Source organism: Salvelinus fontinalis, chromosome 2 (genome assembly GCF_029448725.1).
Source record: "Salvelinus fontinalis isolate EN_2023a chromosome 2, ASM2944872v1, whole genome shotgun sequence".
NCBI lineage: Eukaryota > Metazoa > Chordata > Actinopteri > Salmoniformes > Salmonidae > Salvelinus > Salvelinus fontinalis.
This window is the reverse complement of record NC_074666.1, coordinates 68,738,421-68,765,759: the sequence shown is the minus strand read 5'-3', so window position 1 is coordinate 68,765,759 and position 27,339 is coordinate 68,738,421. Positions and strand designations below refer to the sequence as shown.

At 42.5% G+C, this 27,339-nt stretch overlaps 1 protein-coding gene across 1 annotated transcript in view; it reads left to right on the top strand.

Annotated features, from left to right (window-relative positions):
* The window catches only part of LOC129824233 (forkhead box protein J3-like), a 75,918-nt gene that overhangs the window by 18,759 nt on the left and 29,820 nt on the right, over window positions 1-27,339 (top strand). Inside the window, exons 2-4 of the mRNA XM_055883712.1 lie at window positions 2,985-3,087; window positions 6,212-6,636; window positions 20,433-20,507. Coding sequence (XP_055739687.1) covers window positions 6,316-6,636; window positions 20,433-20,507 — 396 coding nt within the window. The 5' untranslated portion in view covers window positions 2,985-3,087; window positions 6,212-6,315. The remainder of the gene's footprint in view (window positions 1-2,984; window positions 3,088-6,211; window positions 6,637-20,432; window positions 20,508-27,339) is intronic.

Here is a 27,339-nt window from a genome sequence, read left to right as displayed (position 1 = left end):
TTATTTCACTTTTTTATAATTCACTGTATCACAATTTCAGTGGGTCAGAAGTTTACATATGTAACGGATGTGAAATGGCTAGCTAGTTAGCGGGTGCGCGCTAGTAGCATTTCAATCAGTTACGTCACTTGCTCTGAGACTTAAGTAGTGTTGCCCCTTGCTTTGCAAGGGCCGTGGCCTTTGTGGAGCGATGGGTAACGGCCGTGGCCTTCGTGGAGCGATGGGTAACGATGCTTCGTGGGCGACCGTTGTTGATGTGTGCAGAGGGTCCCTGGTTCGCGCCCGTGTCGGGGCGAGGGGACGGTTTAAAGTTATACTGTTACACATACACTAAGTTGACTTTACCTTCAAACTGCTTGGAAAATTCCAGAAAATGATAGGCTAGTTGACATAATTTGAGTCAATTGGAGGTGTACCTGTGGATGTATTTCAAGGTCTACCTTCAGTGCCTCTTTGCTTGACATCATGGGGAAAATCTAAAGAAATCAGCCAAGACCTCAGGAAAAAAAATGGTAGACCTCCACAAGTCTGGTTCATCCTTCGGAGCAATTTCCAAATGCCTGAAGGTATCACGTTCATCTGTACAAACAATAGTACGCAAATATAAACACCATGGGACAATGCAGCTGTCATACAGCTCAGGAAGGAGACACGTTCTGTCTCCTAGAGATGAACGTACTTTGGTGCGAAAAGTGCAAATCAATCCCAGAACAACAGCAAAGGACTTTGTGAAGATGCTGGAGGAAACGGGTACAAAAGTATCTTTAACCACAGTAAAACGAGTCCTATATCGGCATAACCTGAAAGGCCGCTCAGCAAGGAAGAAGCAACTGCTCCAAAACCGCCAATAGAAAGCCAGACTACGTTTTGCAACTGCACATGGGGACAAAGATCATACTTTTTAGAGAAATGTCCTCTGGTCTGATGACATAGAACTGTTTGGGCATAATGACCATCGTTATGTTTGGAGGAAAAGGTGGGAGTCTTGCAAACTGAAGAACACCATCCCAGCCATGAAGCACGGGGGTGGCAGCATCATGTTGTGGGGGTGCTTTGCTGCAGGAGGGACTGGTGCACTTCACAAAATAGATGGCATCATGAGGGAGGACATTTATGTGGATATATTGAAGCAACATCTCAAAACATATGTCAGGAAGTTAAAGCTTGGTCTTCCGAATGGACAATGACTCCGAGCATACTTCCGAAGTTGTGGCAAAATGGCTTAAGGACAACACTCAACTCATTGGAGTGGCCATCACAAAGCCCTGACCTCAATCATATAGAAAATGTGTGGGCAGAACTGAACAAGTTATGTGCGAGCAAAGAGGCCTACAAACCTGACTCAGTTACACCAGCTCTGTCAGGAGGAATGGGCCAAAATTCACCCAACTTATTGTGTGAAGCTTTTGGAAGGCTACCTGAAATGTTTGACCCAAGTTAAACAATTTAAAGGCAATGCTACCAAATACTAATTCAGTGTATGTAAATGTCTGACCCACTGGGAATGTGATGAAAGAAAAAAAGCTGAAATTAATCATTCTCTCTATTATTCTGACATTTCATATTCTTACAATAAAGTGGTGATCCTAACTGACTTAAGACAGGGAATTCTTACTAGGATAACATGTCAGGAATTGTGAAAAACTGAGTTTAAATGTATTTGGCTAAGGTGTATGTAAACTTCCGACTTCAACTGTAGATGTCCTAGCCTACATTTTTCAGGTAATACATTCAAGCCTTGTTTTTTGCTCATTTTGGGTTATGCATAAGCTCAACTTTTCCTCTGTCTGTCGCGCAGTAAGTAAGCACCTGTGCTCCGCTGGCCTCCTTAAATGTTCCTTAGCTCTTGGGGTCCCATGCAGTAAAAGCTTGACTAGAATAGCTTGCTGGACATTTCTTTGTTGCATTTCCTACACCAATGGACTACTTGAAGAGGGACGCAAGCTCTTGGGGGTAGGCTGTAGCAGTTATTTATTATTTAGTTATTAGTTATTTAGTTATTTATTTTCAGACCCATAACCATTCAATCAATCTTTGAAGAAAATAAATCCTTTTGCATATAATTCCAGTCCTATGTTATTCAAGGATGTCATTAGGGACAACGTAACGTATTTATTTAATTGTTGAAAGCGATGAAGGATAGGCTAATAAGATTAGTGGAAAAATATGTCAGCCTACTAATTATACAATTAGGCCCTATTATATTTTAAAATCCAAATCACTAGCCTATACTTGTGACTTTGTAGGCCGCATCTGCTGCACCAGAATCACAATTTCTCTTCTGCTTTATCATGGTTTGAATGATGTGTGTAATTCCAGTCCATATAATTCAATAGGCTACTCTCAAAAAGATGATCCTACTGGAGCTAGTTTAATTAATTTGCCCAAGATACCATATAGCCATCAACATCAATGGGCTTTTCATGTTTTTCTGTCGTACGTAATGGGCAGTAGCCCATCATATATGTATTGGATAAGGGCACAATCATTTGGGCATGGGCTCATAAAATGTATTTAATAAATGGCTCATCAGGCTCCGGTAGCATCAGGTTTTAATTTTCATGCTGATCAAAGCTCTTATCAAATGCAGACATTTCCGGTTTTGTCAGGAAATACGGGGTTACCCGGGATAAAAGTAATTTATTCTCGGGATGGAACATTTCTAAAATACCGGGAAAATATTCAAACCTATTCTGTCCTTCCGGGTTCCGCTGAAGAATTGGAATTCCTCCCGAGCTGTTTTCTCATTTTGGCAGGCAGTTCTGAAAACAATTCCCAAGCTTTTAGTCACTCCAGATCGAGTTGCCATTTCTACTTTGTTGGATGGAGAATGACAGAGGGAAGCTGGATAGACAGAACTCTTAGGAATAGTTTTGCTGTTGTGGTGGGTGGCTTTGTGATATTGCAAAGGCATGTATTTATGGCTCTCTGAGTGTCATGTCCTGGCTGACAACAAACTCACCTTCTTGCTTTCTGTTTTACAGCATTGGATCTAAATGAACATGCACCATAGGACTACTCTACCTTTGGGTACAGTACATTCCACAGATGCGTGAGCCAGAGGAGAGATGGAAAGAAACGAAAAGAGTAAGAATTTTATGTAAATATGTTAATGTTTGCTGCCGTCTCTGTTTTTTATGGTCAATTGTATAGGTTTGAGTGAAGTTTAGACTTAGAGGAAACAGTTGCTAGGCTATATAAAATATATTTTTTTAAAGCTGCAATATGTAACTTTTTGGGCAACCCAACCAAATATACATATAATTGTAACTTATAGATCTGTCATTCTAATTGAAAGCAGGTCTAAGAAGAAAGGTAGATATGTTCTATGTGTGCTATTTCTATGCTTCCCGTTAAGTTTCGTATACTTTCGGTTTTCTACACCAGCTGAAAATACAATATTTTTGATTATGGTCAGTGTTTTTGATCAGTGTTTTAGATGGTACAATGATTCTCTACACCAGGTATTACCAAACTGGGGTTCGCACAATGCCGCTGGGTGTAAGGCAAAAAAAATTCTTCACATTTTCAAACACTCCATTTAGATTTTTCAATGGGGCTATATATTTGGGTGAGGTTTCTTTCTCGCCTGACTAGCCTCATTTCACTGCCAAAAACATCCAATCACATTAACCGTTACTCTCGCGTGAATTCCACGAACGGTCCGTATGTAGCCAAATGTAGCTGCTGCTCATTCCGTTTGTTCTGCTACTACCAACAGTACCACACCTGCACCTGTTGACGACACACAAGTTGTTCTGCTTCCATGAGCACATCCAATGCTAACATCAGTAATTATACATTTCTTGTTAGTCAAGCTAGCATGGACACTGACAGTTGTCAATCTGATGCAGCCGAAGAGCTACTGCCCCCTTACCCGGGAAAGCACCGAACGACGTACAGGGACGTTGGACCATCAGAGGCGCAAAGATGATGAGAACCTCATTGATTTGGGGTTCACTTATATTGGGAGTAGTGCCTTTCCTCAGCCACAGTGTGTTATACGTACAAAAGTACTCTCTCACAACTTGATGAAACTTTCACTCTTGCGCAGACATTTAGAAACAAAACATGCCAATTTGAAAAATAAGCCACAGGAGTTTTTTGAGCAAGAATTAAGACAACTTTCGAGGAGTAGGACATTTATAAGAGCCATAGATACCATTAATAAGAAAGGTCTGGAAGCGTCTTATATGGTGAGCTACCGAGTGGTGAGGAAAGGCAAGCCTCATACTATTGTGGAGGACAATTCTTCCTGCTGCCGCGGATATGGTTGGGACAATGCTGGGGAAAAAGGCCAAAAAAACTATACAAACAATGCCTTCATCAAACAACACTGTTTCACGACGCATCAGTGACATGGCAGGAGATGTTTTGAAACAATTACTGCTTTGCATACAAGCCAGTGAATTCTATGTGTTACAGCTGGATGTGTCAACAGACGTGGCGGGCCTGGCACAGCTCCTGGTATATGTCCGTTACGTTTATAGGGGTCAATAAAGGAAGACATCCTCTTCTGCAAACCACTGGAAACCAGGACAACAGGAGAGGATATTTGTTTAAGTACTGGACAGCTTTGTGACCTCAAATGTACTTTGGTGGTCAAGATGTGTTGGCTTTTGTGCCATCCGTACAGATACCATGACAAGGAGACATAGTGGGGTGGTAAAGCGCGTGCAAGCAGTTGCTCCTGACGCTACTTGGGTACACTGCAGCATCCACTGAGAAGCTCTTGCTGTCAAAGCAATGCCTGACAGCTTGAAAGATGTTTTAGACACTACAGTGAAAATGGTTAACTTTAAAGCAAGGCCCTTGAACTTTGTATTTTCTGCATTATGCAATGATATAGGCAGGGACCATGTAACGCTTTTACAACCTACAGAAGTGCGCTGCTTATCAAGGGGCAAAGTATTGACACATTTAAAAAAAAAAAAAAAAAAGAGAAACAAGCCTAAAGTTGGCCTATCTGGGTGATGTTTTTTCCTCGTCTGAATGATCTGAATCTAGGATTACAGGGACTCTGATTACGAAGTTGGAGCTCTTCTCTGTCTGCATTAACAAGGACAACACACGGGTCTTTCCATCATTGCATGTTTTTTTGTGTGCAAATGAACTCAAGCTTATGGACAATGTCAAATGGGATATATAGCGAGTTGGGTGCGCAATTACGCGGGTACTTTCCCGAAACTGTTGACACCAACAACTGGATTCGTTATCCCTCTCATGCCCTGCCTCCAGTCCACTTACCGATATCTGAATTGGAGAGCTTCATCAAAATTGTTCTGTGAAAATGTAATTTTAATCAGAAGCTACTGCCAGATTTCTGGATTGTAATCCTGCATTGGGAAATCATGTTAAGACACTGATGCCATTTGCAACCACGTACCGATGTGAGTAAATTCTCGTCCGTCACTAGCATGAAATCTAATTACAGGCACAGACTGTGTGTGGAAAATGATTTAAGACTGAGACTCTCCAGTACAACATTGCAGAGTTATGTGCATCCTATCCAGCACACCCTTCTCATTAACCTGTACTGAGTGTTTCACAATTTATTGGACAAATAAGGTTTTATATGTAAGATGGCTAAATAAAGAGCAATATGATTGATTATTATACTTGTGCCCTGGTCCTATAAGAGCTCTTTGTCACTTCCCACGAGCCAGGTTGTGACAACTCACTCATTCTTATGTCTAATACATGTATTGTGTGTGTGTGTTTTGAAGGCTTGCAATGATGGCAAAAAACAATATTTGAGAGTGCGCTGCCCCTGTTGCTAGAGGGGGTACGCAGCTGGAGGTTGAATGTTTGAAGGGGTACAAAGTTTGGGAACCACTGCTCTACACTATACTTGCTTGTATTGTCACAAACGGAAATTAGGCAAACTATTAGAATTGTATCAACCAGGAAATGGCAGGGCGATTTAGCATAGTGCGTCTTTAAATAGAAGGAAGCTATGCCAGACACAGTATTTGCTGTGCTGAAATCTGGACCATTCCATGAAAAGAATAACATAATGAACTATATCCTGACACATCTATTCATCTGTAGCCCAGTCAGCTTCAAGCCATATATCTGTATGTTTATTCTAGTGTTCTTCTTTATCCACCCAATACGGTTGTTTTTTGGCCATGATTAAAAAACAGAACAAACTGCATAACAGATATGTTATCAAAATGAGCAGTTGTTTAGCAAACATCTTTTCTTCCAGAATTCAGCCGGGACCGCCGTGCAACAGCAATCCAGTGAGCCAAAGGAGAGCGTCCCCCTGCCCCTGAGTCCCCTCCCTCCCAACTCCCACAACCCTTCACCACCATGACCACTGAACTAGGGAGCAGCCTGACCTCCATGGACTGGCTTCCCCAGCTCACCATGCGGGCAGCCATCCAGAAGTCCGACTCAGGGCACCACCATGGCCACGGGCCGGGCAAGAAGAGCACCCCGCTGGACCCTGGCACAACACTGGACCAGGAGGAGGCGGCCCAGCACCGGGACGGCAAGCCACCCTACAGCTACGCCAGCCTCATCACCTTTGCCATTAACGGCTCGCCACACAAGAGGATGACCCTCAGCGAGATCTACCAATGGATCTGTCACAACTTCCCCTACTACTGGGAGGCAGGCAGCGGATGGAAGGTAAGGGGTGGAAACGGAGGAATAGAAGTGTGAGGGTGCATTAAAGGGATGGTTCACTTAAGAATCAGTTCATTTGGGATTGACGGCTGCAGTTTTTTTGTGAACTCATGAAAGGTGTGATTAACATTGGACTATCCCTTTAAGGAACTAACTTACTAAACATCCTGGGAATACAGGCACACTGTGCATGTCAATTTTGTTGCCTCCAGATGATGAAATATATAGTATAATCTGGCACATGAACTAATAGGCCCACTTCTCAGCCTCAAGCTTTAAACATGTACTCCCAGATGTACCTGGCCCAGTGCAGAGATGCTGTGGTTGAAACGGTGATCTGCATCAAAGGGAACGTGAGCAAATTCATTACAGTCAAGGTGATTACTATCAGCTGCACACAGTGGGAGACAGACATGAAGCCCAAGCAGTCTCTGGGTTCTTTGATTTGGAGAATATACTGTTAATGTACAACTAAAAGAGCTTGTACTGCACACACACACAAAAAAGCATGCACGCACACAGTTGCACAGTTGCGCAGTCACACACACACACACACTCACGCACAGTGAGTAAGAGAGACTCTCACTCGGGTTGGCATACGTGTGCAGTCTACAGATTAGTGGGCCAGCTCAGCTAGAGAAGATGGGTATCGGGGAGTTTACTACCCAGCCCAAGCACGCGTTTGCTTAGTATGATAATGTGGATACGCAGGCAGGAGAGGCTGGAAACCAATGCTAACTCCTCTCCCATTTTGAACCGAAGCGCTTTAGCCACAGGATACACTGAGTGTAATAAGATAACTCGTCAAGGTCATAACACGTCCACATGGTATGAGGGAGCAGGACATGGGATCTGTGTCCCAAATGGTCCCGTATTCTCTTAACAATGTTAAAGCGTTTGAAAAGTAGTGCACTACAAGGGAATAGGGTGCCATTTGGGATCTCAACAGCTCGTTTGATACCAGCTGTTATGGAAAGAGGTACTCTGCTGCGGCTTTATAAGCCGTAATAAACATGTTTAGTTACTATGAGCTATGATGACGTGTTTATACATGCGTACCTGTGAAAATGGGAAAAAAAGACCGTTACAAATCGGGATATTATTTTTGACAAAATCACAATATTATTTTTGTGCTAGTTGGCTGTACCTGCACCAAAACTCCAGTATTTTTCCTTCCTAGCTTGGTCTGCATCTCCTTCTTTTTAAACACGGAGACATTTTGTTTTCAGCACTTCTATTTCTATGACTGATCTAATCTTGTTTTCTCATGGCTCTCTTTTCCCTCTGCCACTGACATATGGTGAGAAATATTTTTGAAACACTGATTTATATTGAGATTCGGAGTATCAAATGCATATACAATCGCAAAACATATCGTATCGGCACCTAGCTGTCATGATATCAGATCGTGAGGGCCCTGGCAATTCCCAGATCTAATATGTACTTAAAAATATATATGAATATTAATAATAAAAACATACATACATACACTACTGTCCAAAAGTTTGTGGTCACTTAGAAATGTCCTTTGTTTTTTAAATAAAAGCACATTTTGTCCATTAAAATAACATTAAATTGATCAGAAATACAGTGTAGACATTAATGTTGTAATTAACTATTGTAGCTGGAAACGGTAGTTTTTTTTTTGGAATATCTACAGAGGCCCTCAGCAACTATCACTCCTGTGTTCCAATGGCACATTGTGTTAGCTAATCCAAGTTTATCATTTTAAAAGGATAATTGATCATTAGAAAACCATTTTGCAATTGTTAGCACAACTGAAAACTGTTGTCCTGATTTTAAAGAAGCAATAAAACTGGCCTTAGACTAGTTGAGTATCTGGAGCATCAGCATTTGTGGGTTTGATTACAGGCTCAAAATGGCTAGAAACAAAGACCTTTCTTCTGAGAAATGAAGGCAAGAAATTGCCAAGAAACTGAAGATCTCCTACAACATTGTGTACTACTCCCTTCACAGAACAGCACAAACTGTTTCTAACCAGAATAGAAAGAGGAGTGGGAGGCCCCGGTGCACAACTGAGCTAGAGGATAAGTACATTAATGTCTAGTTTGAGAAACAGAGTCTGGTCTCAAGTTTAAACCAGATCGGATCCACTAATTTCTTCCTTTTGGACTACACATCGCATTTGGTCTCCGCTGGATCTGTTGGCAGATTGGATAGTCTGACTGACTACAACTTTTTTGCGTACGGTTTTTAATTTGTTTTAGTGGGATTTATACCGTGTTGATTTGTGGTCAGTTGTACAGTAGTTGAAGACACTGAGATTTGATACGCTTTATGGTTGTGTGGTAAAGTTTCAGATTTTGATTGTATGATTGAGACTGGGTTTACGCTATACATTATGAACAGACAAACATTGCGTGACTAAGGTCACTGCACTCATTTACCGGGCTGGACACTCTTTAGGCCCAAAAATGTATTTAACCGTGCAAGTCGGTTAAGAACAAATTCTTATTTACAATGACGGCCTACTGGGGATCAGTGGGTTAACTGCCATGTTCAGGGGCAGAATGACAGGATTTTTAGCTTGTCAGCTCTGGGATTTGATCCAGCAACCTTTCGGTTACTGGCCCAAAGCTCTAACTACTAGGCTACCTGTGTGATTATTGTGCTCAAAAGAACAGTGGTTTTGATTTATTTATTTTTTTACATGTTTTAAGGGTTTATGAGAAGTGTATTTCCATACTGACTTTTACATGAATCCTTTGTATCGGTGTAGAGTTGACGGACTGGACGAGACTCATTCCCTCTCAAACGAAAAAGGAGAAATAAATATGTTCTCTGGCACCCCTAACAATAACCCCAAGTCAAAACAGTTACAATATGATCAGTGTTTTATTACCTTAGAATAAAACCGAGAAATCTGAAATGTTTCAGTGAGTCTTAGCCTACATGCAATACTACTTTTTTGTGTTTTTACTATTCAGTTGTCATGAGGTGGCATTTTATGAACTGAACTCCTAGCTCACACGCAGAATGCCTAATTTCTTATTTGCCCCTGGTGTTCTTCCTAGATAACATGTCCTCCTTTTAGGTTCTACTGTCCCTGTCCCTCCCTACTTTCCTATGCCCTCTACTTTGCCCTAGTAGCCCTTTCACATCCATGTGTCCTTCCACCCCACACTGCCCCTAGGCCCTCTTCACCAGAACTCGTATTCAGTATTCTGCTGCCAGCCGAACTACAGGGATTTCCCCTCTTCCCCTCTTCTCATTGGTTGAGAAGTTTCTTTATACCATTATTATTATCAGGGAACCCAACTGAGGCTAAAAAGAATAAGCATAAAATTTGTACTTTTAGTTTGACTTAAATGTAACACAAGTTACCTATAGGCAGACTTGATAATGGTATCCATTTTTGTAAATCTAGATGTAATGTTATACTATGTCTGCTATGACCTGTGCCTGCCTCTGTGGTCCTTCCCTTATAGCCAGCTAATTGGCTATGAATTAGCGCCCCTAATGTGACGGTGAAAGAATCTGCTCTGTGATGGCCTTTCAACAGATGCCGCGTGTCACACTCAATAATATCATATGAGCAAGTGTCATGGATTTTTTTCTGACTTCATTCATCGGTTGGGCTTATAATAGTGGGGATTCCTACATCAGTGATTTTGGGGTCACATTTTTGTGTGTGCGTGAGTGTGTTTCAATTAGGCATGTGACAAATGGACAGTTTTTCTTAACGTTTAAACTGCAATTATTTTAGTTTTTTCGTTAAAACGATACGAACATTTAATAAAATTCCACGTGAAATCCTATTGCATGGCATGACAGCTAGGCGGCAGTGAAGTTCTCCTGCAGTCATACAGTAGGCTCAGGCATCTGGAATCTGCATTGTGGCTGCCTGAACGGGCAGTGAAATGTTGTCCCGAAGACAACTGTTAATTCACCTTGACTCTAGTGTTCCTTCCCTTTGATTAGTACATTAGCAGCTCAGAACAAAAAATACATCTAGCCAAGTGATCAGTTATTTTCCCTACATTCTCATTTCCCTCTGTTACATGTCTCTCACTTGATTTTGATCCGACCACTCCCTCTAGACACACACACACACACACACACACACACACAAGTGCTGTGGACCCAAATTAACAGCGATATTGATGAAAAAGTCGCGTCTCAAATGCCGCTTGCAGCACTTCATTTAGCAAATGACCTCGTAACTCCAGTTGGTCATTGGCAATGGCTGCATATTAACTGCAATCATTTCTGTAATCAGTGCTTTCTTTTCCAACTGTTAACAACAAAGACATGCATAGTGCAAGGAGGAGCACTGCCAGAGCCCTGCAAAATGACCCCCAGCAGGCCACAAATGTGCATGTCTGCTCAAACGGTCAGAAACAGACTCCATGACGGTGGTATGAGGGCCCGACGTCCACAGGTGGGGGTTGTGCTTACAGCCCAACAGCGTGCAGGACGTTTGGCATTTGCCAGAGAACACCAAGATTGGAAAATTCGCCACTGGTGCCCTGTGCTCTTCACAGATGAAAGCAGGTTCACACTGAGCACATGTGACAGAGTCTGGAGACGCCGTGGAGAACGTTCTACTGCCTGCAACATCCTCCAGCATGACCGGTTTGGCGGTGGGTCAGTCATGGTGTGGGGTGGTATTTCTTTGTGGGGCAGCACAGCCCTCCATGTGCTCGCCAGAGGTAACCTGACTGCCATTAGGTACCGAGATGAGATCCTCAGACCCCTTGTGAGACCATATGCTGACACATGCACATTTGTGGCCTGCTGGAGGTCATTTTGCAGGGCTCTGGCAGTGTTCCTCCTTGCACAAAGGCGGAGGTAGCGGTCCTGCTGCTGGGTTGTTGCCATCCTACGGCCTCCTCCACGTCTCCTGATGTACTGGCCTGTCTCCTGGTAGCGCCTCCATGCTCTGGACACTACGCTGACAGACACAGCAAACCTTCTTGCCACAGCTCGCATTGATGTGCCATCCTGGATGAGCTGCACTACCTGAGCCACTTTTGTGGGTTGTAGACTCTGTCTCATGCTACCACTAGAGTGAAAGCACCGCCAGCATTCAAAAGTGACCAAAACATCAGCCAGGAAGCATAGGAACTGAGAAGTGGTCTGTGGTCACCACCTGCAGAACCACTCCTTTATTGGGGGTGTCTTGCTAATTGCCTATAATTTCCTCCTTTTGTCTATTCCATTTGCACAACAGCATGTGAAATTTATTGTCAATCAGTGTTGCTTCCCAAGTGGACAGTTTGATTTCACAGAAGTGTGATTGACTTGGAGTTACATTGTGTTGTTTAAGTGTTCCCTTTATTTTTTTGAGCAGTGTATATTTTTAAACCTGTATATTTAGCTAAAAGAAATCCAGGTCCGCAGGCAATATTAACCAGGTGAAATTGTGTCACTTCTCTTGCGTTCATTGCACACAAATTCAGGGTATATGCAACAGTTTGCAAACTAATTTGCCAGAATTATGACATAACATTGAAGGTTGTGCAATGTAACAGGAATATTTAGACTTATGGATGCCACCCGCTAGATAAAATACGGAACGGTTCCGTATTTCACTGAAAGAATAAACGTTTTGTTTTTGATATGATAGTTTCCAGATTCGACCATGTTAATGACCTAAGGCTCGTATTTCTGTGTGTTATTGTGTTATAATTAAGTCTATGATATGATAGAGCAGTCTGACTGAGCGATGGTAGGCACCAGCAGGCTCGTAAGCATTCATTCAAACAGCACTTTTGTGCGCTTGCCAGCAGCTCTTCGCAATGCTTCAAGCATTGCGCTGTTTATGACTTCAAGCCTATCAACTCCCGAGATTAGGCCGGTGTAACCGATGTGAAATAGCTAGCTAGTTAGCGGGGTGCGCGCTAATAGCGTTTCAAACGTCACTCGCTCTGAAACTTGGAGTAGTTGTTCCCCTTGCTCCACGGCTTTTGTGGAGCGATGGGTAACGCTGCTTCGAGGGTGGCGATGTGTTCCTGGTTCGAGCCCAGGTAGGAGAGAGGAGAGGGACGGAAGCTATACTGTTACACTGGCAATACTAAAGTGCCTATAAGAACATCCAATAGTCAAAGGTATATGAAATACAAATCGTATAGAGAGAAATAGTCTTATAATAACTACAACCTAAAACTTCTTACCTGGGAATATTGAAGACTCATGTTAAAAGGAACCACCAGCTTTCATATGTTCTCATGTTCTGAGCAAGGAACTTAAACGTTAGCTTTTTTACATGGCACATATTGCACCTTTACTTTCTTCTCCAACACTTTGTTTTTGCATTATTTAAACCAAATTGAACATTTTTCATTATTTATTTGAGGCTAAATTGATGTATAATATTATGTTGTGTTCATTCAGTATTGTTGCAATTGTCATTATTACAAAAAACAAAAAAACAATCGTCCGATTTAATCGGTATCGGCTTTTTTTGGTCCTCCAATCGGTATCGGCGTTGAAAAATCATAATCGGTCGACCTCCAGTCTCGGGTATGTTCGAGACGTTGAACACTGCGAAGAACCTCTTCCATAGCCATCCCTAGTTGTGCCAGCTGGTCGGGGTGTTGACGAAGTAGGTGTCCCTGCTCGTCGACAGTCTGGGAGATGTTCTGATTTCCTGCTGCTTCTATTTTTGTGGCAGTATTCTGTAACGTAGACACTGGGAGTCGAGATGCAGGTGGTAAGTTTAATATAACATGTAACAATACAACGTAGGAGTAGCATCTAGACATGAGCAACAGAAACAATTCTGCCTGGGTAAGGAACCTAAGGGAGTGCCAGATAAAGGGGAGGTAATGGAGTCCAGGTGTTCGTAATGATGAAAGCCAGGTGTGCGTAATGATTGTTCCCAGGACCGGTGGTTAGTAAACCGGCAACGTCAAACGCTGGAGGGGAGGAGCGGGAGTAGACGTGACAGTGTTGGAGTGTTATGACCAGAGCACCTTTTCTTATAGAATTAGTGTATCAGTAGTACATTTTTTGGTACGGGTTAGGTTCAATAATCTTTGAGTATTGTATTTAGGCATAGGGAAAATACAAAAAGGGCCTGTCTCTGAGGGTAAGAATGATTTTCATAAAGGTTGGAAATTAGTAATGTGTCAGAATGTTTTCCAGAAATGAATAGAAACCACCTGTCTGGGTTATGATACGTTCGAGGTTGAGTTACTTGCCGTCTAGTTTCTGTGGGAAGTGAGGAGATGACTTTCAACGTCATAGCTGGGGAGTGGAGTGAGAATAACAGGATACAGGTAGCTGAATTGTATCTCAAGAAGGGAAGACCGAGCCAGACCACCTTCTGGCCCAGCCTGGGTCATCCCACTGTGATGTTACCTCATGTACTGTATTGAAGTTATAAGACTATCTTTATGTTCTCAGTTGAAGCATCCAGTTGGGTGTAATAAATCTAGTTTGAGCTTTCTTGGTTTCCGCCTGGAGTTTGTACCAGAAATCTAGAACGTAACAAAAGTCTAAGAAGAGGTAGATCTGTTCTATGTGTGCTTCTTCTATGCTTCCCTTTCTAAAGTTTTGCACCTTTTACTTTTGGTTTTGTACACCAGCTGAAAAGACTATTTTTGGTTATTGAAAATATATTTCACAGCGTTTTAGATTGTACAGTGATTCTCTACACAACATTGCTTGTTTTGTCACAAACTGAAATTATATAACATTGTATTCGTTTATATTATTCTGATGACTGTTCGGTTTTCGTTTTTTTTATGAGGAAGAATATGTTTGTCTGGATGTGACGTTGGGGAGATGAGATCAAGGATGCTTGATGCAGTGAAGGGGATCTTAGGTAGATCTGATTCAATAAAATACAAATTCCATGTATGATCACCGGGTCGACAAATCCACTAAGGACGGAGCCGGTCACCATTGCCAACCTTTCTCCAGTTTCTGCCATCTTGAAGATTACCAAGTTTTCTTTCATTCCCAGTCTGGCAGCAGATTCGTTCAAATCCAACCACATGCTTTGCTGCACTATAGTGTGTTTTTTTGTCGGCCTATAAAAATCTCTCACACACACGGATCCTCGCTAGGTACCCAGGCAGAGTGGAAGCTCTGTCTCCTTGTGCCCATCACTCACACAATGGGCTCCACCAATGGCTCCACTGAGCGGGCGGGTGGGGTGGTGCTCCATCAAATGGAATGTTAATCTATTTGGCTGCGTTTGAAGCAGTGACTCGTATTCAACCCCCTATCCGTACATGATGTGTCTGTCACCTGTAGTTAAGGTGTCCCAGTGATGTCTCTAGATCCCAGGAGATATTTAGATGTTACAAATCCTTCTCCCGTCCACAGACTCCCCACTCCCCACTCTCTTCCAACCCCTCCACCACACACTGTCTATCTCTCTCTACCTGTATCCTCATCCTCTCTCGTAACAAGTTTGTTTGTCATCTTACTGTGTTTCTCTTTCCCTTTCAATCTCTGTCTTTCTCTCTGTATCTGGCTCTGTCTCGGTCTCCATATCTCTCTCTCGCCCTCTGACCTGACCTCGGCCCACATTTCATTGGTATTCAATTGGTATTGGTATTCATTGGTATTCAATATGCTACATCTTAGCATCTACATCAGCAACACACAGGTTTTAATTCCAAACAAAACGTAAGCAATTCTGTTCACCAGGAGTCCACTGTCCTCCCTCCATTCATTTATCATTTGTTTTAATCCATCCCAACGTTTATGTAGCTCGTACTACCCTTAGACATGGCGACATTCTCACCACTGAGTCTAACAATTTACTCCCGTATATGACGTATATGTCTCTCTCTTCCCCTGCTGCCCTACACTCACCTAAAACAGGGCTCTGACGCCTAGCGCCTTGGGACTCATTCACTGCCCTTTCTTCCTTGTTTCTTTGTCTTACCTTGGTCATTGACACCACTGTTAGTGACTTTCACTGTGGCTGTATTAACCACACGCACGGTTGCGAAGTGAGCAGAATTCGATTCCACTCTTAAGGCCGGCTGTACTATTTCATCCCAGTGAAAATGTTGATCCACTACCCCCGCAATAGCCGTTTTTGATAACAGGTTTCATACCTGCCATCAAAACGCTGGTCTATTGCGCTTTTGATTTTTCCCTTGTCATTGTGCCAACTCACAACAGCATCTCTGAATTCATTATTAGATTGGAATTTTTCTTCAGCATGGAAGTGCTGACCAATTTGATCCACTTTGCTCAATTTAACCATTACTTGAGCCAAATTGCTAGTTTGATTGTGCACTTCTTTTAGTGCATCCATGGCTTTACTATAGTTTTCCTCTTATATTCCCCCTTTTCGGGAGTGTCAGAAACAACGGATGCCATTTCAATGGTGGCTATTTCTGCGCCTCCCTTGACGTTGTTTGGATTTCCTCATTCACGGCTCTAATACACACCCTCTCTAATAACTATTTTCGAAGATAGTAATACCCACTTCCCCGGAGAGTACTTATGGTATTTGTGTCTTAATTAGTCACGGCACCTGATACCTTGTATTTGAACCAATACTGAAGCGTCTGCTAATTTACTACTGGTGAATACGGATGACCTAATGTCTTACACCAGTGTTATGCCTCAAATATCACTGTGGTCAACACACACAACCAAAATTATTCACAGTTGTCTCCCTATTTCCACAATCTGCATAAACCAACCTCACTCCTTATTGTTATCGTTTTGCTTTTCTAACCATGAATGTGGCTCTCCTCCAGAACTTATAGGAAACCTTTTATCACCATCCACGTTCCCTCCTGTTGACTTTCTCCATGGACTACTTCTCTACAACCTACAACCACCCTGTTCGGAATTTACGCTCCACAGGGACCACCTTGTCCGGGATGACTTACCCTCCACAGGGACCACCTTGTCCCGGACGACTTACCCTCCACAGGGACCACCTTGTCCGGGACGACTTACCCTCCCCAGGGACCACCCTGTCCGGGACTTACCCTTTATCCACGACCGGTCGTAACACAATGGGACTTCTGAATAAATTCAAGCTTTTAGATTTGTATCTTATGACTCACCTCCCCAAGATGTCAGAATGAGTGTAGGAACTGTGCCTACCTTGTTGGTTTTGTGCCCGCTCCTGCTCCACTGATTTGGGCTCTCCAGTTTGACTGTTAATCGTGGAAAATCCTGCTGACAATGCCAACTGTTTGGTTCAGACAGAGTGAAAAACTGACAACTAGTCAAAGCTCAAACCAGGTTTATTCACCCACTGGGTCAAACAGCTGAAAAGACAAAGATATGGTTCCACCAGCACAAGTATTTATACCCTCCTATTAGTCTCCTCCTTGCACATATAGGCAGCCAATACATCTCTGTTGCTAGGCAGGAACTTACGTGGTGTGTGTGTGTGTGTGTAATAGAACTGTTCCTTGTCACTTCATCTGACCTGACTTCGGCCCACATTGCTCACTCCTCCCTAATCCACGGCTATCCAACCTTATCAGCGACTGAAACCAGACTGTTGCCCTTTTGTCCTCTCCATGAGATCCATGAGATTTAACAATTACATGTAAAGTAGTTATAGTAACATGAATAAGTATATATTTAACGTTAGAATCCAACACCTTGATTAACCAGGTCAATCTATGTCATGGAAAGAGCAGGTTTTGTACACTCAGTGTAGACCCTTTATCTTCACCGTAGCCCACACATCACCCTCTTAGACGTATACATCTCCAGCGCTCCGATTCACTTTGACTAGTGTTAGGGGGCCCTATAAAATCTGAGATATACAGAAGGCGAACGGAATCACAGAATCCAGACAATAAAACGGAAATCAACAATATTCAAAAATGGATTGAACTTAAGTAGGAAATCAACTAAATGTATTCATTTGCCCAGTTGATCACAAGACATGAACAGAATGCGTCAGTGATTTGTATTTCTTGCACCTTTCTGATGAGGCAATGAGAATTCCGTCTGTATGTGCAGTGCACGCAGCTACCACTTTGTGTAGCCGTTAGCGATGATGCTAATAAAAAATCTTCTAATAGATGGAAAGGCTTCCCCATAAACCTTGTCAATGAAATATTAACTACAAAGTAGTCTATACATACTTGGCAGAATGATACAGTATCATGATTATTTGCATCAATCCAATTGCTGTGGACTTAAACATCGAATTTAGTTTTTCTATTTTAAAAAGTGTGATTTTGAGTGAAAACCTGAAAAAACAGGGGACAATGGAAACCTGGGGAAACGGAATTTGGGAGAAAAAAAATATACACATTTTATAGAGCCCTATTACTGTCAATCCCCAAAAGCACTGTCACATTGCACTCTTAGCTAGTAGCTCCAGCACGCTTATGTCACCTTCTGGCCTATATCCTCTAACCATCTGCAGAAAAGCTCCAGCCTCTCTTTCTGTGCATCTGAAAACCCCACATTTTTCAAACTGGCTCTTGTCATGCTTCAGCATAAGCCTTACGTAACAGCCTGCAACCCTTTACTCATCATAGATATTACTAAAGCAGAGTTCTAACAATAGTCACAATGATTATAATCTCGAATCCCCACATCCCCAAATGTATCCAGAGAACAAGGAAGTAGCCTATGATGTAAATTTGACAATCTGCTTTTCCACCTTATGCCGCCTTTCACCAAGATTCATTTAGAAGCTGGGCAGTAGCAAACGCCCCAGGTGTGCCCAATAAGCTACTTATTCACTCCGTCATGAATGGGCGGATGCGGCAGCGAATCACATTAGCTCTATTCCCGTCGTAGCCACTCAGTGCATTATTGTCAATGCCATCTTGTCGGGTTATGACAAAATCAGCCCATTCAGTGAGAGCGGCACTGCCTCTCGTCATGGTAGCGGTTTATGCCCTGGTACAGCTGGGGGGGGCTGGCTTGCTACAGTAAATTAACTGGTGAAGAGGCCTCATTGTGGAGAGATGTGCTCAGTTTTCAGCTTTCTATATCTGTCTTCTGGGGGACCAATGATGTCACTGCTCGGAGTAGTAGACAAAGCTGTCGTCTTGTGAGAGGCCTGGTGGTTTTTAATACAGGGATATTTGCGTCTGTGTGTGTGTTTTTTGGATCATGGTTTAATCTCTTTGGAAAACTGTCCAGCATAGGATGCCATGGACATAAATTAATTTGTATTTCAGGTAGTCACTCTGTTTTAACATGCTGCGTTCTCAAGTAAAGGAAACATACTCACTTCACTCTTTCTCAAACTTGGCCCTACTCAGACTCCTTTTCCTCTATTCGTACCATAGCTCACATTGTTTATTTATTTTTTAATTTCACCTTTATTTAACCAGGTAGGATTTATCTTGGCGATCTGGCCAAGATAAAGCAAAGCAGTTCGACACATACAACAACACATAGTTACACATGGAGTAAAACAAACATACAGTCAATAATACAGTGAAAAATAAGTCTAAGAGGATTGAGACGGTGAGGAGCGAATGAAGACCCAACTGTTGATAGAGCGGGAGGGAGAAAGGGATATTAAGAAGAAAGGGGAAATTAGAGCGGGAGCGCAGTACTCCGTCGTGGTATTATTAGGAGCCCTGAGGGAGAAGACCGTTCATGTCAGGCCAGCCGCACTGGCGCTTTACTGTGTTATAATGTAGGTACAGGAGCTACACACCAACAGGCTGGGAGAGGCTGCTAGCTCCATAGGTTTCCACTGCCATAAGTGGGAATGTTTTACCATTGAGAACCACTTATCCTTTGGGATCAAATGCACATCTTGTTTGATATAAACTCAGTGTACAAAACGTTAGGAACACCTTCCTAGCATTGAGTTGCGCCCCCTTTTGCCCCCAGAACAGTCTCAATTCGTTGGGGCTTGGGCTCTGGAAGGTGTCAAGCGTTACCCATGTTGACTCCAATGCTTCCCAAAGTTGTCTCCAGTTGGCTGAATGTCCTTTGGGTGGTGGACCATTCTTGATGCACACGGGATACTGTTGAGCTTCAAAAACCCAGCAGTGATTCAGTTCTTGACACACTCAAACCGGTGCGCCAAGCAACTAGAACCATACCCCATTCAAAGGCACTTAAATCAAGCCCCTTATACCACCCACCACTGCGACCTGTATGCTCTAGTCGGCTGGCCCTCGCTACATATTCGTCGCCAGACCCACTGGCTCCAGGTCATCTATAAGTCTATGCTAGGTAAAGCTCTGCCTTATCTCAGCTCACTAGTCACGATAACACCCACCCGTAGCACGCGCTCCAGCAGATATCTCACTGGTCATCCCCAAAGCCAACACCTCCTTTGGCCGCCTTTTCTTCCAGTTCTCTGCTGCCAATGACTGGAACGAATTGCAAAAATCGCTGGAGACTTATATTTCCCTCACTAACTTTAAACATCAGCTATCTGAGCAGCTAACCGATCGCTGCAGCTGTACATAGCCCATCTGTAAATAGCCCATCCAATCTAACTACCTCATCCCCGTATTGTTTTTTAAAAACTTTTCTGCTCTTTTGCACACCATTATTTCTACTTGCACATCATCTGCTCATCTATCACTCCAGTGTAAATTTGCTAAACTGTAATTACTTCGCTACTATGGCCTATTTATTGCCTTACCTCAGGCCATTTGCACACACTGTATAAAGACTTTCTTTTTTTCCTAACGTGTTATTGACTGTACGTTTGTTTATTCCATGTGTAACTCTGTGTTGTTTGTGTCACACTGCTTTGCTTTATCTTGGCCAGGTCGCAGTTGTAAATGAGAACTTGTTGTCAACTAGCTTCCCTGGTTAATTAAAGGTGAAATAAAATGAAAATAACAATGTTGCTGTGACGACATGTCTGACATGTCTGTTCTCTTTTCTCTCATCCCTCCCAGAACTCCATACGGCATAATCTGTCCCTGAACAAGTGTTTTCTCAAAGTGCCTCGCTCTAAAGATGACCCTGGAAAAGTAAGTATTCCCTGACCACTATAGTCTGAGTACATATTTCACCTTGAATGACCACATGTTTTGGTAGGAGAAAACAGTCAAGTGTGTTTTCTATCAAATCGCCCACAAATGAGGTTGAATATGATGCGTCATTTCGTCATGCTCAGACTCCTCCCTGTACAATGAGAAGAATGAGGAAAAACTGAGAATAAACCAATAGAAAGAGTAATTGTTTTGGAGGATTTCTGGAGGAAAGACAGTACATGCCTTGATAAGAAAAAGAAAAAAACAAACAAAAGCACAAAGGTGAGGTAGAATCATTCGGGACATTGTAACTGATGTGGACAGTGTTAATTACACTAAAGTACACATTTAATAGCTAAAAAGTGCATTGTTTAAAATCGGTGTACACAGTTGGTGCATTATTTGAATAAGTGCATGCATTAATGATAATCAATCAACTCTAATGATAACAATTTCTAAAAAAAATATTGTCAACAGTAGCAGGAGCCCATTCCATTTGATTTACCAGCTGAAAAGAACTCTGAACAGCAGCGTTTGTTTTTGATGCTAAGGGAAAACCCAGAGACAATTGCTGATTATACCCTAATTGGAGACAAGAATACCATCTCTGACCTGCTCTTCTATACAATGCATTCTGCCGCATGTAGGCACTTTGGCCATGCCAGAAAGGGAGGAATCACTAATGGTCGACAGATCTTGTTATTTGATGAAAAGGTGCCTGATAATCAACTCTTCACCATTAACCCTTTGAAGCGTACGATCACATATTTGAGATCGTACGCTGCAGGGACCACTCAACAATGATCTCAAATATGTGATTGGAACAGTAGTAACATAACAAATGATGCAACAAATGCGCCTAAACACCATTGTTGTCTGAACAGCATCTAAATATTTTTTGGTACTGATGGAAAATAAAGGTCTTAAACTGTATTCCTCAATCTGACAGTTTATTGTAAAAGATAAATGCAAACTTCATCATCCATGCATCACACGGAACACATCCACAGCTAAACTCATTCCATAAACCAGTCTAAATAACAGGGAACCTGTGTTTGTCTGTTGTGACTTAGATGAAGATCAGATTGAATTTTATGACCAATTTATGTAGAAATCCAGATCATTCCAAAGGGATCACATAATTTTTCTTGCCACTGTATAATGTGAAGAAATAGCCTAATAGTTTATCAATGTTTTAAGTGATGTGTACTGAACTGTTGTCAGCCTCATTGCGTAAAACAGTTTTTTTTTATGTTAGTGGTTGTATTAATTTGATCTATCGCATCCAACAACTGTCCTAGACTATGTTTGGAATATTTATTTCTCGTCTAGAATAGGTCAACTTTTGCACTATGTGGGATAGTAGATTTACATAGGCTTGTGATTTTGTTGTTCGTTAGGCCTACTCATCTTGTTGGCTGACGAAAAGTAAATGTGGACAGTTCTTCCAATATCTTCAACATGCACCTCGGAATTGGATAAGGACACACGCAGTTGCATCCTCGATGTGTCTGTCTTCACTTGTAGCCTGTGAGAAAGACCGGATCACGTGATGGAGAGCCTTGTGCAGGAGCAGCTGGAGGTCATTTTGCAGGGCTCTGGCAGTGCTCCTCCTTGCACAAAGGCGGAGGTAGCGGTCCTGCTGCTGGGTTGTTGCCCTCCTACGGCCTCCTCCACGTCTCCTGATGTACTGGCCTGTCTCCTGGTAGCGCCTCCATGCTCTGGACACTACGCTGACAGACACAGCAAACCTTCTTGCCACAGCTCGCATTGATGTGCCATCCTGGATGAGCTGCACTACCTGAGCCACTTGTGTGGGTTGTAGACTCCGTCTTATGCTACCACTAGAGTGAGAGCACCGCCAGCATTCAAAAGTGACCAAAACATCAGCCAGGAATCATAGGAACTGGGAAGTGGTCTGTGGTCACCACCTGCCGAACCACTCCTTTATTGGGGGTGTCTTGCTAATTGCCTATAATTTCCACCTTTTGTCTATTCCATTTGCACAACAGCATGTGAAATTTATTGTCAATCAGTGTTGCTTCCTAAGTGGACAGTTTGATTTCACAGAAGTGTGATTGACTTGGAGTTACATTGTGTTGTTTAAGTGTTCCCTTTATTTTTTTGAGCAGTGTATATATATGTGTGTGGGTGTAGGGTCAGTGCAATATATTTTGGGGACCAATAATTGACTATTTAGCAGTCTTATTGCTTGGGGGTAGAAGCTGTGTCGGAGCCAGTTGGTCCGAGAGCTGATTCTCCGGTATCATTTGCCAGACAGTAGCAGAGTGAACAGTCTATGGCTTGTTTTCGGGCCTTCCTCTGACACCGCCTGGTATAAAGGTCCTGGATGGCAGGGAGCTCAGCCCCAGTGATGTACTTGGCTGTCCGCACCACCCTTTTGTAGCATTTTGCGGTCAAGGGCAGTGCAATTGCAATACTAAGTAGTGGTGCAGTCTGTCAATATGCTCTCGATGGTGCAGCTGTAGAACTTTTTTGAGCCGTGCCCTCTTCACGACTGTGCGAGTTAATGTGGACTATATTAAGTCCTTAGTGATGTGGATGTCAAGGAACTGAAAGCTCTCGACTCGCTCCACATCAGCCATGTTGATGTGGATGGGGGCGTGCTCTCCCCTCTTTCTCCTATAGTCCACGATCAGCTCCTTAGTCTTACTGACGTTGAGGGAGAGGTGGTTGTCCTGGCACCACTCTGCTAAGTCTCTTACCTCCTTCCTGTAGGTTGTTGACTCATCACCGTTGGTGATCAGGCCTACCACCATCGTGTCGTCAGCAAACTTAAAGTTGGAGTTGTCGTGACATGACTATCAATGTGATGACTGTTATTTTATTAAATCAATCATGTTTAAGTATTATGCGATTAAACTAATCATGTAACAATTATCTCATTAGCAATCTTGGGGCACCACGGAAAAACTATCTCCCGACTTAAAGTCTAAAGATATAAACATCTCTTACATTAATTATTACCTCAGCAGTCTCATTCTGAACGTCGTTGACTTTGTGAATCTGCACGAACCCTAACCTAAATGATGAACACACAAATTGGCTTAATTATTTATTTACTAACTAAATAATCACACAGAAATACGTAAACACACACACATTATAGGTTTAATTGATTACTAACATAATGCAATGAAAAGTCCCTAGTGGACTAACCCGAAATGACGGCTTGTTACACAATGGAAATGGGGTGGAGACGGGTAAAGAGCGGGTGAGACAGAGGGTGGACCCATATCTACATACATGTGGAAGCTATGCTCATGGAGACATGAATACTTTGCACATGAACGACCGCTTATTCAGATAAGAAATGCAACACGTATTTATGCTTGTATGTCTTTGTCGTTTCTCTGTTAACCGATACATCTATGAGAAGTGGTTCGATGTAAGTCTGGTTTGTCCACCAGAGGTCACAATGTCCTTTGTAGTGGTAGTAGGCTTCTTTGTTTCTTAGACTGGATCCTTCAGACGTAACACACGTTGCTGAGGGGTCTGTTCCTCCTCCTGTTCGTTAGAATTGATACCTCAAAGGTACCTATGGTGGTGAGAGGAAACCATACTTTGCCGTCCGTCTTTGGTCGAGTTTCCTAGACTATTTTACATATACAGCTGCAGATTGTGAATGCCTGGTCTTCACCTTCGCTCGTCGAGAGTTTGAGGGTCTTACCATTTTATGGTATTGTAGTTTTAAACCATTTGTCACGTTCAGCTCACACTATCTGTCACACTGGTCTGGTAGTCTTAACCAGTCTCAACGTCTGGCTTACATCGTCCACCTGCTTGGTCTATTCTAAATTTCGTCACGAGTCCTTTTTAAGCACCCTGTTCAAAGGAGTTGTTCCATCACGCCGGCATAACGTCAATGCTCACGTGAGCATGGTTACTGAAGGCTAAAATCACATTGCTATCTTTTCACAAATTGTTTCATATTTAATCATAAGCTTTCCAACATTTAGATGTAAATCCGATAACTAGGACGTGTACACTTACAGAGTTAGTTATCTTGTTATACCATTCTTAATATCACAAAACAACAAATGACATGATTATTGTTTGGATCCCCACCAACCATTTCCCAACGTTTGGATTCCAAAACGAATGTTCCAATGTCCAATCTTTTTGTTTTTAACTTTTTAAACTCAATAATGCATAGCAGAAGGGAGATTTTCTGACAGGTATTTACGATCTGGTTAAGTCATAAAACTTTGGCGAGGGGGGAGGTTTGGTTATTTGTCAGCCCTTTGCCGAGCTGATCTGACGCTTGTGGGCCTCACCCAAGAGAGAGAGAGTCATGACAGAGTTGTCCGCGGCCACGCAGTCGTGGGTGAACAGGGAATACATGAGGGGACTAAGCACACACCCCTGAGGGGGCCCCGTGTTGAGGGTCAGTGTGGCGGAGTTGTTGCCTTTTCTCACCACCTGGGGCCAACCCTGAGCTTGGAGGGGACAATGGTGTTGAACGCTGAGCTGTAGTCTATGAACAGTATTCTCACATAGTTATTTCCCCTGTTGTCCAAGTGGGAGAGGGCAGTGTGAAGTGCAATTGAGATCACGTCATCTGTGGAACTGTTGGGGCGGTATGCGAATTGGAGTGGGTCTAGGGTGTCTGGGAGGATGGTGTTGATGTGTCATGACCAGCCTTTCAAAGCACTCCATAATTAGAGATGTGAGTTCTACAGGGTGATAGCCATTTAGGCAGGTTACCTTAGAGCTCTTGGGAACAGGGACAATGGTGGTCCGCTTAAAACATGTTGGGATTACAGACTGGGACAAGGAGAGATTGAAAATATCTGTGAAGAAACCTGCCAGCTGGTCTGCGCATGCTTTGAGAACGCGCCCTGTTATTCCATCTGTGATTGTTAACCTCTTTAAAAGCTCATGGCTGGCTTTCCCTTTGTAATTCGTTATTGGCTGCAAGCCCTGACACATACGACGAGCATCGTAGCCTGTGTAATAGGATACCACCTTCCTCCTATATTGTCTTTTTGCATGTTTGATGTCTCGTAGGTCGTAGGGGAATTTCTTGTAAGCGTCCGTGTCCCATTGTAAGCTCTAGCCTTCAGCCCAGCTCAGAATGTTGCCTGTAACCCATGGTTTTTGGTTGGAATACGTTCTTGTAGTCAATGTGGGGACGACATCGTTTATGCACAATTTTTGGGGGGTGACACACAGAGGAACCCAGATGGAACTTGTTGCATTCAACATAAATTGCATTCAGAATGCTTTGTGTAACATAGGCTTTAGCAAGGAGTTAGTCGGTGTCAGAATGGATAATTAACAATAAACTAGTCTTAAATATATCTAAAATAAAGCGTTGTATTTGGTTCAAAGCATTCTCTGCGACCTAAACCTCAACTGGAGTTGTGCATAAAGGGTGTACAATTGAACAAGTTGAAGGACTCTTAGGAGTAACATTGGATGGTCAAGTCATATTGACAAAGTTGTTGTGAAGATTGGGAGAGAGATGTTATGAAAATATGTTAAGCGTTTTTGACATACAGATCAACTGTACTACTTGTTCAGTCTCTGATCTTATCCCATCTTGATTACTGACCGGTGATATGGTCAGGTGCAGCAAAGAAAGACCTAGCAAAGCTGCAAGCTGGCTCAAAACCAAGCAGCACGCCTTTCCCTTAAAGGAAAGGCACACACAGAACTATCTGTTGCCCGAGAGGAAGAAAACCACTCAGGGATTTCATCATGAGGCCAATGGTAACTTTAAAGCAGAGGTTAATGGTTGTGATATGGGAAAACTGAGGATGGATCAACAACATTGTAGTTTCTCCACAATACTAACTAAATGACAGAGTGAAAAGAATAAAACATATTCCAGAACATGCATCATGTTTGCAATAAGGCACTAAGTAAAACTGCAAAAAATGTGACAAAGAAATTGTATTTTCTTTTATTTAACTAGTGACCAAGTAATTTGGTGTCACTCTAAAGCGGAACGGTGGAATAAACGAGTCAGGAGTAGGTTTTCTTGATTGAACACAGTTCTCTATTGAGAGATTTCTGACAATGCAAACACTCCAACACAATCAAATGAGAATCTCCCAAGGAACAACATACATCTTCTTCTTTAGATGACACAGGAACACAAGACGATTATCTTTATCCTCTCTGGGATCGTTCGGGACGCTAGCGTCCCACCTCGCCAACAGCCAGTGAACTTGCAGGGTGCCAAATTCAAATAACAGAAATCTCAATTAAAATTCCTCAAGCATACAAGTATTATACACCATTTTAAAGATACAATTTTTGTTAATCCAGCCAACGTGTCCGATTTCAAAAAGGCTTTACGGTGAAAGCACACCATGCGATTATGTTAGGTCAGCGCCTAGCCACAGAAAACCATACAGCCATTTTCCAAAAGAGAGGTGTCACAAAAGTGAGAAATAACGTTAAAGTTAATCACTTACCTTTGATCTTCATCTGATGGCACTCCCAGGTCTCCATGTTAGACAATACATGTTTGTTTTGTTCGATAAAGTTTATCTTTATGTCCAAATACCTCCTTTTTATTTGCGCGTTTAGTCCAGTAATCCAAATGCACAAAGTGCGAGCACAAAGTCCAGACAAAGTCAAAAAAGTTCCATTACAGTTTGTAGAAACATGTCAAACGATGTATATAATCAATCTTTAGGATGTTTCTATCATAAATCTTCAATAATATTCCAACCGGACAATTCCTTTGTCAGTAGAAAGGGAACGGAGCTCGTGCGCGATAAACAACTAAAGGCTTTCAGCTGAGCCACCTACTGTGAGTGGTCTTATTCGCTCCCCTTTCACATTAGAAGCCTGA